At 44.0% G+C, this 18560-nt stretch overlaps 1 protein-coding gene across 1 annotated transcript in view; it reads left to right on the forward strand.

Annotated features, from left to right (window-relative positions):
* NUMBL (NUMB like endocytic adaptor protein) overlaps positions 1–18560 on the forward strand; it is a 138031-nt gene that overhangs the window by 81768 nt on the left and 37703 nt on the right. The window contains exons 2-4 of the mRNA XM_086936676.1: positions 11116–11258; positions 13112–13186; positions 17809–17883. Coding sequence (XP_086792802.1) covers positions 11133–11258; positions 13112–13186; positions 17809–17883 — 276 coding nt within the window. The 5' untranslated portion in view covers positions 11116–11132. The remainder of the gene's footprint in view (positions 1–11115; positions 11259–13111; positions 13187–17808; positions 17884–18560) is intronic.

Consider the following 18560-nt stretch of genomic DNA (forward strand, 5'->3'; position numbering starts at 1 on the left):
GATACCCACTATCCGGACCTTCCTAATGGCTTAACCTAACTGCTCAGTATCTAGACTCTAATTGCTGTGCTCTCCTCCGAGTCCATTAGCTGGATGCTGTTCTGCAATCAATCCATATAACTTCTTGCTGCCAGACGTATGCCCTGGTATACTCCAGTATCATGTATTAAATAGGTAAACTGCCTTCACCATGCTCTGTGTATATATGTAAAGCAGTGTTTGTATGACTATAACGACCTCGGGGAACCATTCGCTGCCTGCTCCGTGGTAAACAGAACAACAAAGGAAGTGATAGTTGCCGCAGTGCATGTGCTTCCTGCTGCACGAGGCTTCTAGTATCCTTGGTAACCTGGGGCCCCCGTTGGGAAGGCCCGGAGAACGATTTATTGCTGTGTGATGTAGTTTTCCAGGTGGTTTTCAAAATGTGGCGGTATGCAATTATGGATGAAAGTATTTTTGGCCAGGTGCCTTGGAGTAATTTGACCTTGTGGGTATTTTTAGTTCTTGAAAGGGTGACAATGGGCCTATTACTGAATTTGTAGGCTAGGGGCTGTACTGCCATCTTGGACAAGCTATGTGGCCTGTTACTGAATTTGGAGTAGTAATACTGCAATCTAGGAGAGCAAACTATTGATTTTGTGTAAAAACAAACAGTGCATAATCTAGACTGCAAAAATATGGTCTAAAAATTCAACTTGTTTTTTAAGAATGGGTCTAATTTCATATTCTAACTCCAGTTTCTAGCAGGTGGTTGATAGTGGGGTTGAATGCAGGTCGAAATTTTTCTCAGATTATATTTCTGTAATGTTGACATTTTGATAGTCTATATTTTAGACTCTGGTTTTGTTAATATTTTCACACACTACCTAACTATGTACGTCTGGTGTGGCCAGAACCAATAGAACTGAGTACGCTAGACATACCCTCCAAAGGCATACTCTTATGGTTTTTCAGTTTTATCCAAAGCAATGTCCTTGATTTACTCTCCCCCTACCTTTACAACCGACACAAGTTTGGTCACATGGCCACCTCCAAGTCAAAAAAGAAAGATCCCTGCCGCCTGTCCCATAGCATCCCCTGTCATCTTCAACCTCTACATGGAGCTGCTTGGTGTTCTGGTCACAGATAACAGCATCAAGATCCACCAATATGTTGATGGTGCACAACTCTACTCCCCTGCTTGAGACATCAAACGACTCCTACACTGTCTGCACATCACCCAGACCTGGATGTTGAGCATCCCCCTGAAAGTCCACCCAGCCAAGAAAGATTGAACTTCTGTTATTTGCCAAGAACAACAAACAAACAGTGCAAACCTGGCCCAGTGACATGAACCTTGGCTGGATCGAACCCCAACTTTCACAGAATGACAAGTTACTAGGTTTCTCCTTTGACGCTATCCTCACCCTCAAGGGATACAATGCCAAAAAGAAACGAAAAAAAGTCCTGGTACCTGCATCCAGAAAGCGCTTTCAGAACACCTCTTCAAGCCCATGCATCTGGAGAACATCTGTTAGATATCACGTTGGTCACTTCACATTGTATATGTGCACAAGGAGGCCAGCCCTATGGGGTTCACTATTGGGATTGGGTTGTGAAACCCTCCACCATAGATGGGCATATGGCTTGTGGTAGTGGTTTCATGTCACTAGTGTTTTATTGCTCGTTGTTGTGGTGATGGTGCCCATTTGCCACATGGTGGCACCACAAGGTTTATCGGAGATGCCAGTTGTCTTCAATGCCTGTAGATTATAGTATCAAACCTGCCACCCTTGAAAAGGTGTTGGAGAGATGGAGGGGTCATAGAGGGACATAACGTGTACCCTGTCACTGCATGAACATCAATGAATGAAGTTTGGGTTTGACAGGGCTGTGGAAAGAGGATGTGACGTTGTGTCCCGCACTGCCTTGGCAGCCACTTCTACACTCTCCAAAAACACAATGGCTTCTGATGCCACCTCCAATGTCATGGGGTGGATTCTAAACCGGTGATGAGTCTCAACTGTGCAAAGCCTCCACACATGAGCTGCACACCAACCCCGTGCAGGATCAAGTGAAGTCAAATGTACTTACTAGGTAATAAAAAACATGATTATGTTCAAATCAATGAAAATTCATATAATTTATGTCATAAAACACCATAATAAAACATTAATTAGCTTCAAAAAGCTTCCTGCAAGCAAGTCCCATAAATTTCACTGCAGCACATTGTCCCATCAAGGCGTGATTCAATTAAAATAATAATGCATCATCACAAATCCGAATACCGTGGCTCAGGAATAAAGGGGAGGGTGACGTTATTGCGACAGGAAGGCCAGCTTTGTCTACATTCTACAGTGGGACCCAGCAAAACTGAGCCCCAGAATAACTTGGGAATAATTTAAGAGTGTTCCACAACCAGGTATTCTTCACTTTGGACACCGGGGTAAGAAGCAGAAAGAATCGGTTCGGATTTAACTCAGCGTAGCCAGTAGCCCATTAAAAACACAGCTAATTGCTTGTTCGCCACCTCCTCAACCGAGGTGTAAGTTGCACCTATGGCCCCTAAACCAACCAAACCTACCAATGACCATGTATGTCCATGGCAGACGCCCAAGGGATGAAGCCTACTGATTTTCTAGTCTTTCTCACCTCACCCATAGACAATTCTCCATAAACTCTTTCTCTGAGAGCCATTATCTGCAGATCTGAACCAGTGGAGGCAAGCTCAAAGTATGCTTCATTTAGCCAAACTCAAGCATCATGTGTGCATCGTTGCTGGTTGGTGGTGAGTGAAACACTCCTGTACAGTTGGAATTGCAGCTAATCTATGTGTAGTCCATCTTTCCCAGGTGGGTATCTTGCTTGGGAAAGAAATTCCATTACCTATGATGGAGATACAGAGCAGCTAACTAGTCTATTACACAATCTCCTCAAAGGAACAGATGAATCTGTGGTGGAATTTCCCGGTGTGGCGTACAAAAGTTGGGCTCATCTCTTTCTCGGGACTTGAATTACATATTGGGTTCACTGCCCCGGTTTGTGCTAGTGCCCGTCCGCTTCTTTGCTTCTGCTCCTGCATCTGTAATACAGCACTGGTGCAACTGCAAAATGTTCCCTCGTTTGCATGGGCGACGCTACAATGTAAACACGAGGATGTCAAATTCTAAGTGCACCTATGCAAAAGTGGTCAATGTCCGCCATATGTATTATGGAATAGGCCGCAGCAACATCTGCAGTCCCTTCTATAATATCAAAGTGCCCTGGAGAAAAGAATCGGATTAGAATGCCGCTGAGCTCCTAGGACGCTCACTTTTTGTAATTTTGTGCAGATGCTACTGCGAAGAGTGTGGACATTGCGAAACACGCAGTGGCACCATTTTAGTTGCCAGGTCTGAAGTATATAGGCCTCTGGGCCGGAACATGCAAAAAATAACTGGGCTGCCACATACCGCTACCGGGCAGAACTTTTTAAATTCCCTTTAATATAAGGTTAGCAAACGCAGTTGTCGTCATTGGAGGGGATTGTAACACCCGCTTCTAAGTATTGATCGCAGGGCAGTTTCCCGAAATTAAGTCATCAATTTTTAATATCGGGACTGTGGAATATAGGCTCACGTGCTAGGCTGTAAAGAAAAATCTTTAAATAATAAAAATGATTGTAACCTTTTGACTCCAAGCTGTTCCTTGAGCCTTCTAGCTAGACAGTGGAATGTAATGCTGGGCTTTGTGGAAGAAGTAGTGGCGGGGTCGGAGCGGGAGGGACAGAGCATGCGCAGTAGGGCAGTTGCTACCCTGCCCAGCACAGTGCTCCATGAATGCAAGCCCTGCATTCCACGGCAGGATGGCTCACTGTCAGACACTCGTTGCTGACACATGTGGTGGGTGGCAAGTTACTTGTTCTAGTCCTCGAAGCTCGATTAATCCCTCCGAGGTCGGTAACTGACTACCATTAAATTGGACCAGTCTCTCGTTGAAGATGGAGAGGCCTGTAGCCTCTTATTTATTCCACTCAGAAATGGGGAAGTGTGGCACAAAGCGCTATAAAAACATAACTAGATAGAATAGATTATTTGAATATAAAATCCTCCCCGTTTTAAAACGGTTGACTGGACTGAATGTAGGGCTGTCTCTCTTTTTTTTTTATTTAAACGGATGAATCTCAATGATGGCTTTTATGTAATAAAACCTCACTAACCCAGTACTTAACTGACCGCATCCCTCTGCCAGCCATCTCATTCCGTCGGCAGAAATATTTATAAATCGGGGCCCGCGTTGTGCTGAAATCGCTGACTCGCTCAGAGATGGTAATACAGTTCCTCGAGTCGGGCGTTATGGTCCGTAATCTCGCCACTGTGTGGTGGGCTTTCGTTTTACAGTGGGGAGGCGGGCCCCGGGGAACGAGGCCACCAGCGCAAATTACACCATTCATCATATTAATAGCATCGCCGCCGGCTCTGTGGCGAGGGAGGAGTGCACGCGGAAGTGGCGCGAGCATTTCACTGAAAAGGGAAAGGGAAAGAAAGCGCGGGAAAGCCTGAGAGAGGCTAATTACGGTAGGTGAGGGGAGAGCATTATGGGCGGGGGGTGTGGGTGGAGAAAGAGCGCACTAACGTGAGGGGAGTGGTAGGAGAAAAGTAAATATGTGGAGGTGAAGGAAAGGATACATACCATGGGAAAGATAGGAAAAAGTGGGTGAAGGCACATAAATAGGGTAGAAGAGAAGGTGAGCATTTAGCAAATATAAGGAAGAGAAGCTGCTGAGGTTGTGAAGATGACGGGGTGGACACTGAAGGGAGAGGGAAAATGTAAATGGACAAGTAAGTGTTTGGGCGGTGGCACCAGGGCCGCGGGCGTGAAGGACGCACTGCACGCTATTTACGGTCGTCTTTTACAACCCAATCAGGGGAGGGGGACTCTTTTCTTTGCTTGCGTTATGGCCCATCGAAGAATCACTGCGCCACTGTGAGGGAGAAAAGTGAAATTGTCGCTAGTGAACTGACCTGGGCGAAAGAAACAAGAGCCGCACTAAGTGAAGCCTATGGTGTGTTGGGTTTAAAACTATGCCCGGAACTGAGTCATCCACATATAGCTAGGAAGGAACTGAGGTCACTGGGAGCCGAGACGTCCCGCACATATGATAGAGAGTATCTCTCGCAGAAAGTTTCGGTGTCATATATGACCCTGGCCTGGGAACTTAACCAACAGTACCCCTATTTAGACAGATTGCCCAGCTACCGCCTAAGACGTGAGGTCCTAAAAGTGCGAATGGGGTTAAACCCCTGCTATGGGAACAAGGAAGCCAAAAATTTTATGTTGAATAACAATGGAACCTGTACTTGCGGGTTTGGTACCCACTGCGATATTGTACACATTTTACTAGATTGTATGATGTTTTTAGATTTACGAAAAGAAATTTTATGTCCGATTTTTAAAAAATACAGGATCAGAAATAGGATGCAAGCTGCTAGCTTTATAGCTGAAATGAGGTATCTAGATATTGCTTGTGCTATGGGGAAATTTTTGTGTAAAGTCAAGTTGTTTCTAAAGTGTTCAGAGTTTTTAATATGATCTTGTTCAAGTTTTAACAGTAATTTTATGTATAGGGTATACTTTTAAGGTTGTAATTAACCAAATAAAGTTTTCTTACTGACTGACTGACTGACACTGTGAGGGAGCAAGTGATGGGTGGAGGGTAGCACGAGCCAGAGGAGGATGACGTAAGGAGAAAAGAAAGTGAGGCCAGGGCATTATTGAGGAAGAGAAGAGGGGAACGTGGTGGAGAGAGAGAGATGTTGGAGAAAGCCAGTAAGGAGGAAGTGAGAAGAGAAAGTCCAGAAAAGTAATCACGTGGATGAACTGGGGAGAAAGAGTGGCGGAAAGAGAGGGCAATTAGGCAAAGAAAGGGGGGAAAGGCTAATAAGGGTAAGTGAGGGCGGAAGATGAGAATAAGGGAGAAGAGGGTCTGAGAAGAGAAAGCTATTTGGGGATGGTTGAGCGAGAGGAAAATGTAAAGGGAGAAAACTAATAAGGGAAGACAAAGCGAGAGGATAACACTGATGGAGAAAAGAAAGTGACTGAGAGCTAATATGGGAGGAGAAAGCGAAGTTAAAAAAATGGGGTTTACAGATTTTTTATTTTTATCCAAAGTACTTTATTTCTTGTTCACATATTCACTTTCACGAGCACTTCGGTTGCCTCGTCGGGCTGGAGTTTCGTTTTATTGATCGAAAATGTTGTGTTTTTTTTGGACCCATTATTTCATTAGTCCGTATAATGAATGTTTAGTTTAATCTCGCATTCTTGTGTTTTTTCTATCAGAAAGTGTACTTTTCAGCTGGACCGGTGTATTCTACGCCTAGTGCGGGTACTCATGCAGTTCTCTTACGTCCAAGAAGAATTACCTAGCAATCAACTCCGTGGGGGTGCGGGATTACGACGTACGTCCATGTGGGTGCATGGGAAGCTGCAATGAACGTTGACCCGTTTCCAGTTTTCTTAATACAGTGTTGTTGGGCCATTACTACCAAGAGTAATAATGAAATGAAATGGTGAACTGTATGTAATCAGTGTACAAGGACGGTTACTAAGCAGAATTACAACAAACGTTCTAGCGCTTTCTTCAGAACTACTTCTATTTTAAAAATTACTGCCTTTATCTTATGAGCAGGGCCGGCCTTAGGCATGTGCAAGCTGTGCGCCTGCACAGGGCCGCCAAACCCCAAGGGCCGCCACGCCAATATATATGCTTAATATAATAATCCTCTGAGGATGGATACATATTTGCGTGGTGGCCCCAGTGGCAGGGATTTGGCGGCCTCTGGCTCTGCTCCACTTCTAAACAGCCTGACGACCTTCCTGAGCTCCGGGGGGCTCCGCCCCGCCCGGACCCCCTCTTCCGGGGCCCCCTACCTACGCTCCCTGTCCAGGGCCGCCATGAGCCTAGAGCCGCCCCTGTTATGAGAAGTCGTCCATATCAGTATGTTACTTTCTTCAACTGGTGGAGTTCATTCCAAGAGAGTAGCAACTTACCTACTACGTTCTGAAATGCAGCTTTTGAAAGTGACATATTCAACTGTTTAACATATATCTTCTAATCAGTTACAAGCTGTGTAATTGAACGTTTTGTTATCACTTAGTGCATTTCATATTTAATTAGCACACCTGCACAGGTAGTATCCGTTCCCTAAGAAGGAACAAGAGACAGATGGTTTAAAAGGGGATTTGGTAAATGGGGATGGTCTGACAGTGTAGTATCAGAAATAACATACCAGACCTTCTGAGCTACAGCTGGTTATATTAATCTGATGTACAAGTTTTTGTATCTACAAGGATTGTCTGAAACATCCCTGGATTCCCTGGCCTTATAAAGTGAGTGCTTGGCGGCTTGCAATGCCTTTATCTTGTACGGTAGAAGGTACTTGATCCTACTTAATAAGTGGAAAATATTAATTACTGCATACATTTCTGGAGTTGCTAATGAATATTACAGGCACATTCTGGTCCCCTGTAATACGAAAATACCATCACTATTTGCTTGTAATACCATTACAAACGAGCTGTGATGTCACACCTACTCTTCCCAAACCTTTAAATCAAGCCTCCATCGCTTGACTTTACTGACGGAGGATGGAGGGAGTCATGGCAGTGATACCTGCCAACCTGCCCTCTGTGCACTAAACTGTTCTTCACCATCCAAGAACCAGTGTCTTTTCTGGGCATGATTCCCACGCTCTCCCGAACACCAGTCTCATGCCCACGCAAGAACAAGTGTCCTGCCGCTTACTAGAGCGATGGACTGCAGAGCTGATGTTACAACCTCCAGTCCGGCTGCACCCACTTGAGATGTGCAATGGAAAATCCCACCAAATATGGAGGCCAGCAGTGCGGCAACTCCACAGAACTGATCATAGAGCCCGGACCCCCTAGGATGTCCCACGCCCCAACCTCATGCAATCCCACAATCCAAACTTGCCAATCCAAGAGTGTGGGTAAAACGGGCATGTTTAATAACCATCAAACATTCATAAACATGACAAAATGCATTTATAAAATTCACATTTATAAATTCAATATTTACACTTTTAATATTTACAAATTTTTATCACTGATCATAACCACCGGCAAGGCAATATTTACTTACTCCAGCACCAAGGGGCCCTCTCGCTCGCATCTCCTATCGGAGAACCACGCAAGGCGCAACCCACCTGCCCTCTGCACACTAAAATGTTCTTCAGCATCCAAGAACCAGTGTGTTTTCTGGGCATGATTTCCCCGCTCTCCCGAACACCAGTCTTATGTCCTCGTAAGAACAAGTGTCCTGCCGCATACTAGAGCGATGGACTGCAGAGCTGATGTTACAACCACCAGTCAGGCTGCACCCACTTGAAATGTGCAATGGAACATCCCACCCAATATGGAGGCCAGCAGTGCGGCAACTCTACAGAACTGTTCAAAGTCGCAAGTAGGATGTGAAGGGCTCTCACTGCATTCTCTCTGGTCCTGGTCAATTTGGAAAGACCTGAGAGCAGAAAAAAATTGATCCAGGTCAGGCGTGAGCAATGCATTAACACCTTGTTTTTCTTTGCATTCTTGATCTTGTGGTCCTCCTTTTGTTACCATAAAAACAAAACTGCAAGTCACATAAAGTCATGAAGAAACCACCAGACTGAATGAGATCCGTATACATGCTTATAGACCTCTATAGGGCTCTGTGAATGAGTGGGAACACCCACTTTATTATGTGCGATAACACATCCCTAAATACAAATATAGATGGATGTTGCAAGCTATAAAAGATTTGTGTGACCTTGGAATCAAAATGGTCTGCATCCTTGTGCCTCTGTGCAGTCAGGGAACTCGTCAGTAACTTGCAAGTTACAATATACGGTACATTTGGAGCTGCATTTTCACATGTATACTAGTTTTATATACTACATATCGCAATTATTTCGTTTCTAACTGTTATAAAAGAGGGGGTTGATAATCTCGAAATATTGGCTCTAAATGTATATATTTTGAAAGGATAGAAGGGTGTGTTGTCCTAGCGAAAATACAAAGAAAAGAGCTGCATGACGCAGCAAGTCAGTCGCAAGCATTTAACTCACTGAGCTATCCTGCAGCTTCACAAGGCATAGAGGTTTATGGTGCAAGCTGAACAGAATTCTAAGGCCTATGTTTTGGTGAGTGTGTTAGGAGCCTGCTGGTTCAGGACAACACCAGGTTGGAAAGTCTGCAGGGTTAGGGAAGGGTGCTGGCTAACCAGGTTCCTTAGTCTATGCCAGGGGCAGCTGGGGAGAAATCTCTGAAACCGAGGCTGAATGTCCATTGTGGAGTAGAAAAACTTTCAGTTTTTACCTTTTCTACTAGCTGCATTACATTTCATTTCTCACTTCCTGTTGTGAGCTTTGAAAGCAGTTTAAAAAATGGATCCCCACCTAAGCAAAGTTCCCTTATCAAAGTAAATAAAAATAAGACCGATAAAAAATACTTTTTTGAAGTGAAATTTGGAATAACTTAAATACAAATTGTTATTTTTGTGAATCTTCATAACCCATTAATTAAAGTGCATGTTCACGGCTATTCTTGTTCTCACAGGCTTTACGTGCAAGATACTTTAGCTGTTTAATAGGGTATGTCTGGTTTCTTTCTGGGTATAATATAAAGACATTTTTCACTCTATAGTTGTGTCTTTTCTTTAATGCTTAGATTTGTTTTTCTCATAACTCGGTGAGTGGTCAGAAGAAACTGATCTATTTTGCAGCCGTTTTGGGTATACCTGGATGAAATACGATAGCGACAGAAATGAGAATTTGGGTCAGAATTCTCCTGTTTAGCCATTGAATTAAATAATTTTACCTAAGCCTGAAAATTACAGGCTGCAATGTTGGGAATGGAAAATGTATACCTGGAGTAGGATGGGTTAGTAAAACATATATTTGATGAATCAATAGATTGATGAATACATTGATTAACTTCCAAGAAAAATACCTCAGAAGTCAAACCTCATACTCCTGTGCATGGGGAAATACCAGCTAACCGCTCTGTCCTCATAATTTGTGTGAGAAAATGTTTGTTTCCTCTAAGTAATTCCTGGTGAGTGACTCTTATGAGAATAGAACTCTGTCTAATTGACTGAATCCAATGAGATGTTCATTTTACTGCTGAAATTCCAGACGCCGCTGTTTGCTGTGCAATCTGCTACTATGTAAGTTGGCTTTGTTGACATGGTTACTGTAGGGTTTTTTATTGTGCGTTTTATAGTGTTATTTATTGAGTGCTGTTTATTGCTGCTGTACCGCGGGGCCAGATCTGGCAAACACACTTAGGAAGTATCCCCGCTGCCATTAAGCATGAAATGGAAAAAAAAAAAACTAGACCTGGGTATGTAAACAAGATTTAAAAAGCGGAGGGTGTGCTGGATGGTTTTTTCCAACATAGCCTCCATACAAAAAGTGCTGGTTTCCTTAGTTCAAAGGGAACTAAAGCTGTACCAGAATTTTAACATACCTGCATTAGATAAATGTATATTTGATGAACCTAAATGGAACTTCTATATAAGAGTCGTGACTAAGGCGGTAGCCGAAACTCGTTAACCCCTGCTGCGAGCTATAATGAATATTGAACTTTAGCTAGCTCTTCACAACCCTGATGGTGCGCCAATGCATTCTTTGGGATATTAATCAACTGAGAGGATGTGAAACATATATATATATATATTTTCTCTGCCACAGAATTAAATTCCTTTGAAAACCGATCAGCGGGCATGTGGAGACTTTTTTCTTCTGGATTCTCCTCGCATTGCGATATATATATATATATATATATATATATATATATATATATATATATATTCAATGATTAGCCTGGAAATATGGGTATTTTGCCTTCCATGTAATTTGGGGAAAAATGACAATACTAGATGGATAATTTAATTACAACAAAACAAAAGCAAAGAAGGAGACTGGGTGTTGAAAATCTCTTAATGTTCTTTCACGTTCAAGGCACCTAAGGCCTGAAGTACTCGTTAAGAAGTTTCTTGCATGCAAGCAGCAATCAAGCCAGATGGAAGGGGTTTCTTGCTTTCTAGTGCTTTATTTTTCTTGGGGGTTCACTCTTCTTTTTATCCCTTCACAGGACCGCAGGGAGGCAATATGAACAAGTTGCGGCAGAGTCTGCGGCGAAAGAAGCCATCCTATATCCCCGAGGCCAGCAGACCACACCAATGGCAGGCGGACGAGGAAGCAGTCAGGAAGGGGAAGTGTAACTTCCCTGTGCGGGTAAGCTTTTTTTAGAAAGGAGTTTTGATGGGTAGGTATGTGCCACTCTTTGAACTCGAGTTACCCGTCTGTCTGGCAGTTGCACTCGTACCTAGCTGTAATGTCGTCATAGTCTAAAATGTATCCTCACACATCTGAGATTTGCAGGTTTTTCTGCTCAGATTTATTTTCTGGGTCATAAACACAAACAGCACAGCTTTAGCCCCATGGAAATGCTGATCACTACTGGAGAGGGTGTACAGCCATTAAATGTTGGGTTATGTCGGGTACTTTGTGTTCACTCAACTGTATTTCAGCTAGGATCCAAATCACTTTGGTATTTATGTAAATCCTCCATAGTGTGTTTTGTTTTCTATCTAGGGGAATGTTGGTGAAAGGCTCCTGCCTCTGATTCACTTAGTTTAAAAAGAAATCCCTTGCTCTGTCGATTCATTGGAAAAGGCTTCACCCATCCTGATTCGGCTGAAAATATGAGAACCATTTGATGTGGTCGAGGGCAACTAGGCCCAAAAGAAGAGAAAAAATGATAACCCTTAGTTAGACTTGACCATTGTTTAAAATCTATCAGTATCAACAAGAAAGTGAGGAATTTGGGAGGCTAGTCCAGTTCCCCTGCTAAATCAATGTATCAACAAGGACTGGTCTTCAAAGGAATGATCAGTTTGTGTCCTAAGAAAACCATTTGTTTTTTTAAAAGAACCATCACCCGCCAACCGAGTTGGTGGCATGGTTCATCATTAGGTTCGCACACCCAAGGTGCCAAGTGCACCTTGGGTGTGCTACGACGCCTGAACTACAGCGGAGCTGGTTTTTATGGTGGTGAAGTGAGTGTAGTGATTTAAAATTGTCTATAGCGTACCCCTCAAAAAGGAGTACATTTAATAATGGGGCCCTATGGCAGGGTCAAAAGTAAGTTGAAGCGGATACCTTGCGAGTTTGGGTTTGACTCATGTATCAAATAAAAAGGTCTAAATGTTTCAGTCAGTAGATTCCATTAGCTGGCTTTCGTCAGGACCAAAAATATTGTGAAGAAGACTTGGGTGAGGTCCTCAGTCTAAGGGTGCAAAAAGTGTGCACACGCTTAGGTGCGAAACAGAGAAAACACATTCGTTTTCTGTGGTTGTTTACTTAAGTGGCTTAATTTTAACGCGACATGGATCCCAGGGAGGGGGCAGTGCCTGTAGTCAAACAATCATCAAGGACTGCTGCCCACCATTGTTACCTATTGCGGCCTGTTACCAGGGACCCAATGATGAACCATGATACCAACTAGGTTGGCGGGTGAAGTTTCTTTTAAAAAAACAAATGGTTTTCTATGGACACAAACTGATCATTCCTTTGACGGCCCGTCCTTGTTGATACATTGTTTAAAATCATCTGCATTCAACCACATTTCATGATTTTTTGCAGCAGTCCACACTGCACATTATAAAATGTAAATTCTAATACGATCAGCCCATACAAATTTTGGGGGATTTTAATCTGTTTATTTTTGGTGAATTAGAGCTGCTTCTCAGACGGTGACTCTGTTCTGTGCCTTATGCTTGTTTGAGAAATTAATTCTATCTTCTGTCCGCACCACACTGGTGCTTTTACACCGTTTTGCTGCTGACGGTTTTCTTTCTTTCTGAGGGGGAGGTATTCCAAAACTTAATTTCACTCTTCAAGTGGGCCACGTTACATTCAAAGTCCACATTGAGAGAACGGTCTGGTGGCTTTCAGGGTGGGCTATTATTTGGGGGTGGGGGGCGTGTGTATGCTCAAATGTATCAATAACCAGTTGTTAGCGACACTAATCGCTGCACTATTTAACATGCCCTGTCACCCTCGTTCTTCCCGCCTTCTCCTGATAGTACCTGGGCCACGTGGAGGTGGACGAGTCGCGCGGGATGCACGTCTGCGAAGACGCCGTGAAGAAGCTGAAAACAGTAAGTGTCTGGTGGCGCACCGGAAATGAAAATGTGCACGCGCACCTGGTGTAAACCATCCTACAGAGGGAGGGGGGGAGTACTTCAAGGTGTGCGCAGTGCGGAACAAAACCTGCTAGAATCCGCGATTTGAGCTCGTTTCTTCATTGCACCCCCTGCAGCAGAACGCCCCACTTTCCGTTTGGTTTAATGTGATTTTCAGATTCCTTCCCCCTCCCGTATCCAGGCTGCCGCTTTGCTAAAGGGGGGTTGAGCATGTTCGGTGCTTTCATCTTTTATCTCAGCCGTGCACACCAGCGGAGATATTTTAATTATTCCCTTTTCTTTTCATTTTTGTCCAGCACCGCTTCAGTGAAGGGCTCTTATTCCCAATTGTAGTTACATCGCCAGCAATAGCAAGTTATTTTGATTAACTTTATAGCAAAAAAGCAATTGATTTTGCCAGATAAACGAATCAAAGGAACACATCTGCATTAAGATTAAGTGCATTGCGAAAATATTGTCTATCTTTTTGAAGCATTTTCGAGTTAACTCACCTCAAAATGTTTTCTCAGTTAAAACACCCATTTTTAAGTTCACCGACTTCAAGATGATGCTTAAAACCTTTTTTAACGGAACCTTGCCGGCGAAAGAGGGGCATCGCTCAATGATGGGAACCTCTAATTGTTGAACCAGCAGGGTTGAATAGTGACCGCTCTGTGACGGCCAAAGGTGGCAAGGGGGGGGGGCTCCTGGCTTTGTGTTTATTTTTTTGTTATTTGACTGTTTTTGGAATCAAACTCAAAGAACATGTTTTTAATAAATAAATAAAAACAATGCATTTAACAGACAAGAATTAACCCCATCTTGGGCAAGGGTAGGCACACAGTAAAATTGCAATACCAATAACACTGTTTTTAATATACTACTTTGGCAGCACTCGACACTGCCATGTCCCATCTTTTGCAGTGAGGCCCAGTGAGCAGGGCGCTGTGCGTAATCTACGCAGTGTAAAAAGAGTGACTCCCGTATTTCTGAGTGGTTGAGGATTGAGTGGTATGCGGTGACTGGGTGGTGTCCTTCACCACAAACCATGTACATTTTGGGAACAAATTTCAAGTATATCTATTGGAAGGTGAAGATGAAGCTGACCTAGACGTTTTGAAACCAGCCTTGGGTCATACACATATCTAGGAGTTTATATAACGTGCTAACAACCACAGAGTTTAAGCCTCGGAGCCCGCATAGAGCAGTGGTCAACCTAGAAATAGCTCCGTATAGTCAACTGTCACAGGACTGTTGCTTCAGGTCCACCACAGCCCCATAAAGTAATCCAAGGGGTGATAACGCCTTGAGCGAGTAGTTGCCCAGAATCCCCTAGTCAGGGCAGACTATCTTAGGCGTCTGACTACTAGACTGGGTCAAAGGTTGGATAGTTGGTCACTAGGAAGATGGCGTTACCTGAGTGCCATGTATTCACTCATACTGCTGGATATCTGTACATCTGTCTCTTAAAGGCCCCAAAATCTCTGATTTAAGATTACTGAGATTAAGGGCTTCTCTCTGCGACTTTAGTTTTCTTTCGCCAGGGAATCCAGCCTAGTCAGGTCCTCGCTGCTTACCTGAAAAGATTTTCTTGGGCCTAGGAGAATAAGATCAGCATCACGGACTGGATGTTAGGGGCGCAGTGGGTCTATAGTCAAGCATTGTTGTCTGTACTCGAGTCAGGTGCACTTTCCATCTCCCTAACCAGAGAAATCACTTAAACGTGAGCTTCCTCAACTCTTCTACTACGATCCTGTATCATCCCCCTGTCTGTCTGCTACTAATTAAGGACCCAGCGCTCAGCCAGCAGTAGGTAGACACTGCCTGATGCCCAAACCCTCCCACCAGGTTGGTTGCCCTCATATAGATTTCTTCCTGCGCTGGCACTTACAGTTCCATGCAAGTATCGCCTGCTCTGTTACCACCCCAATTAAGGTCACACCAGTTGTTACCCACTGGATCTTGTCCTGGTTGTGGGGTGTAAACTTTGCCAGCAGCACCTCAGTGCAAATACGTTTAAATATGTAAAAGCAACAGACCCCCTGGAGGTTCCTTTCCTCTTTCTTCAGGCACCCTGTAGACTGGCTCATTTTCATTAGAACCTGGGAGGCAGATTTAAGACGCGTCTATGCAACCCAAATTGATGGAATACTGGAATGAATCACAAACGCTCAGTCTCATTCCAGTCTATTTTGTTCCCTGTTGTGCCACCCAGCCCAGCCTAACTGCTAAGCCACAGTGCCCTTCATCTAGTAACATGAGAAAACCCGAACCGGCTTCACCCCTGTTTGGTTGTAATCAGTGAGGTGTAGCCTGCGTCATAGGCACGGTGAGATAGAGGGCCTGCGTCTGTGCATACCCATTGCACATGGATGTATGACGGTACAACGCGTACCGTCACAATGCATCCCTTTACCACGCATCCCTTACAACGCAAGTCGTTACCACGACTTGCGTTGGGGGTGCGGATTTCGAATAGTATAATTTACTATTCTAACACCAGTCCCCGTGGACCCTAGGGAAGGTGTTGGGATAGTAAATTAACTATTTTTAATCCTTTAGCGCCCTCCAGCACAAGTCGTGGTAACGACTTGCGTTGTAAGGGATGCGTGGTAAAGGTACTGCGTTTTAAAAACTTTGTGGTAAACGATGTTTACCAATGGTACCGCGTTGTAAAAACTTCGTGGTAAGCGATGTTTACCAATGGCGTCTAAAAAGCATAGTGATGGGATGGAGTGCTTGAATTATCTCAGACACTGGTAATTACTCTCCAGCTTTCGAGTTCTTTGATTTTTTTGCTCACTGTGCACCTCCAGACAGGGATCTTCCTTGCTTCTGCTCCACTGGACAAAGCGCAGCTCAAGCTGTTAGTCATGAACACAAGCATCTCTAAATCTATGTAAAAATAGACAAAAATATGGCCAAAATGTGGCCCAGATTGAATTTACCTGTGGTTGAAATGACTTTGCATTGTATTATAGTATTTGTATAGCGCTTATTACCCATACGTGGGGCTATGAAGGGCTTGTCTACATGGGTAGCAGCAACACCATGCAGATGTGCTTCTCGTAAGAGTGTTCTATTTACTTTCAGCCCACGAGGTGAAGTGTTTCCATGTCTTGCGTGGCCACGGAGGTGTGGTCATCGTGTTTGGGAAGCAGCGCTTAGCAGTGTGATGGACGTGGAAGTGTGAGTGATAGACGTGCACTTCTAATATGTGTTATGCTGGCAGCTCTGATTAGCTCTGCAAGTCCCTTCATTGTGTTGTTAGTTTCCTTTTATATTCTGTTTGATTTATGCTGCTCTTATAGATCTTCAAGAACAAACTGGTGTCGACAAAGAATGTGAGGGATTGAGAAATCTTCCCAGATACACTGTGTTATAGTCCGCCCTTGTGCGCTTACAATTATGAGATGTCTATTGATGAGGTTCGCCAAGACAGACTGCATTATTGTCTTCCCTCTTTTCATGATAAGGTGTTAATGATCAGAATATGGGACTATTTGAGACCTGCAGTGTGGACTATGATAGTTCATACCTGCCCACTTGAACAACAAAAATCTCACTGTGTGAGGAGGGGGTAGGGCCTAGGAGGAGGCTGGGCCTTGAGTCAAGAAGTACATACGAGGCACCTTTGAAACCCCCCTCACCCCCTGCCCCCCAATAAAGCTTGTTGAGGACGATGCCGATGTCCTGGGGTGTTTTCACGCCCCTTAATGGACGTCAGCAGTTGAAAGCCTTCGAAAACGAGCAAAATAACCCCACTATTTACATGGGTTTGCAGCTTGTTTTTCCTGCCACTGTGTGATAACGGCTTCTAACCGCGTGACCGTGTGATGGGAGCCGATATAGAGTGCCACACGGTGGTACAGTGTGAGTTGGCAGGTAAGATAGTTGTCTGTTGGCCAGCAATTTGTGCTTCAAGCACTTCTCCCATAATTCCTTGTGCTGTGCACAGCCATTCATTGATGTGGCCAGTCAACCATTACTTGCTCATACTGGCAGCTAGACCCCGCCTTTACGGTTTGTCAAACCATCTTTCAGTCACAACAGTCACATCTTTCAACTTCCCGAGCCTTCTTTGGCGTTGTGTAAAACTGCCATACATGGGCACCATCAAGAGAAGGCCCACTTGTCACCCACCTTCTTATCGATACAAATCACTCCAGTAAACTGGGAACTCCATTTACCAGAACTATCCCTCTCAGTAGTACACAATTTATCGTTTTTGTAACATTGAATGAGTGATTCAGTCTTTCGGTTTCTTACTGCTCGCAGCCGAGGACCTGGCTTTCTCCTGATCAGTGCTTGGAATGGGAAAATAAAATTGCAGGTTCTTACTATCCCAGAGTGCTAGGTTGCTACTGAGAACTGTTGTTCCCTCCCATTATACTATTGCATCTTTCCTGAGAAGTGCGGGTACTCACTCCTTTAAATTAAAGAAGGGCATGTACTCACTACCTGTGAATACCGACCCATTTAAAGCACTGTTCCATCTGTAACAATCTATTGGTTTTGACAGATTGGTTGAAAATTTGTGGTACAGACTATTGTTGGATGTAGAAGAAACTAAGTGCCTTTTTTTCTTTTTTATTGAGATTGGAAAAAAATCTGTGAAGGCCATCCTGTGGGTATCTGCCGATGGGCTGCGAGTAGTCGATGAGAAAACAAAGGTAAGAGCTGGTTCATGGGTTTGGTGGTTAGTATATAAGCCTTTCATTGCAGAAGATGGCAGCTGAAAATCCATGCTTTTGGGGCCTTTCGCTGTGCATTAGAGCACTCTTCTGTGGCTGTAGTGACCACCAACGACCGCCGAGTGTCCTATTTGCCAGGATCCTCCATTAGGGTGCTTTAAGCTGCCTCATACCCCTGCGGGGCGCCTGTGACTTTGATCTGAGGTACACCTAAAGCACACTTTGGACACTTAAGTATTTCTTCTGGGCATTCTGCCAAGCTGCGACGGTGTGCTACCTGAAGGTATATCCATGTTACATAAATGTAATTACTTGTTTATCAATCACTCTGTATATCATGAAAAGGTTCCCTGTGAGTTTTAGCTCACACCGCCTCGCCTACATGCACTGAAGATCGGCTATTTATTTTATTTACTGTTTTATATTGTATTGTAACTGGATTTATAGTAGAATCTATGCCGGGCACCTGTTTTGGAGCGTTCTTGTCATGGTGATGGAGACGATCAAATCACTGGCTCCAATGATTTGATCGTCTCCATCACCATGACAAGAACGCTTTTAAATGGGTAAGTCCATGAGGGCTACTCCTGACTTACCCATTTAAAAGCCCAATCATTGCCCCTACTATCCCTGGTCTCTGGAGTCATAATGGCTAT

Source organism: Lissotriton vulgaris, chromosome 9 (genome assembly GCF_964263255.1).
Source record: "Lissotriton vulgaris chromosome 9, aLisVul1.2, whole genome shotgun sequence".
Classification (NCBI taxonomy): domain Eukaryota; kingdom Metazoa; phylum Chordata; class Amphibia; order Caudata; family Salamandridae; genus Lissotriton; species Lissotriton vulgaris.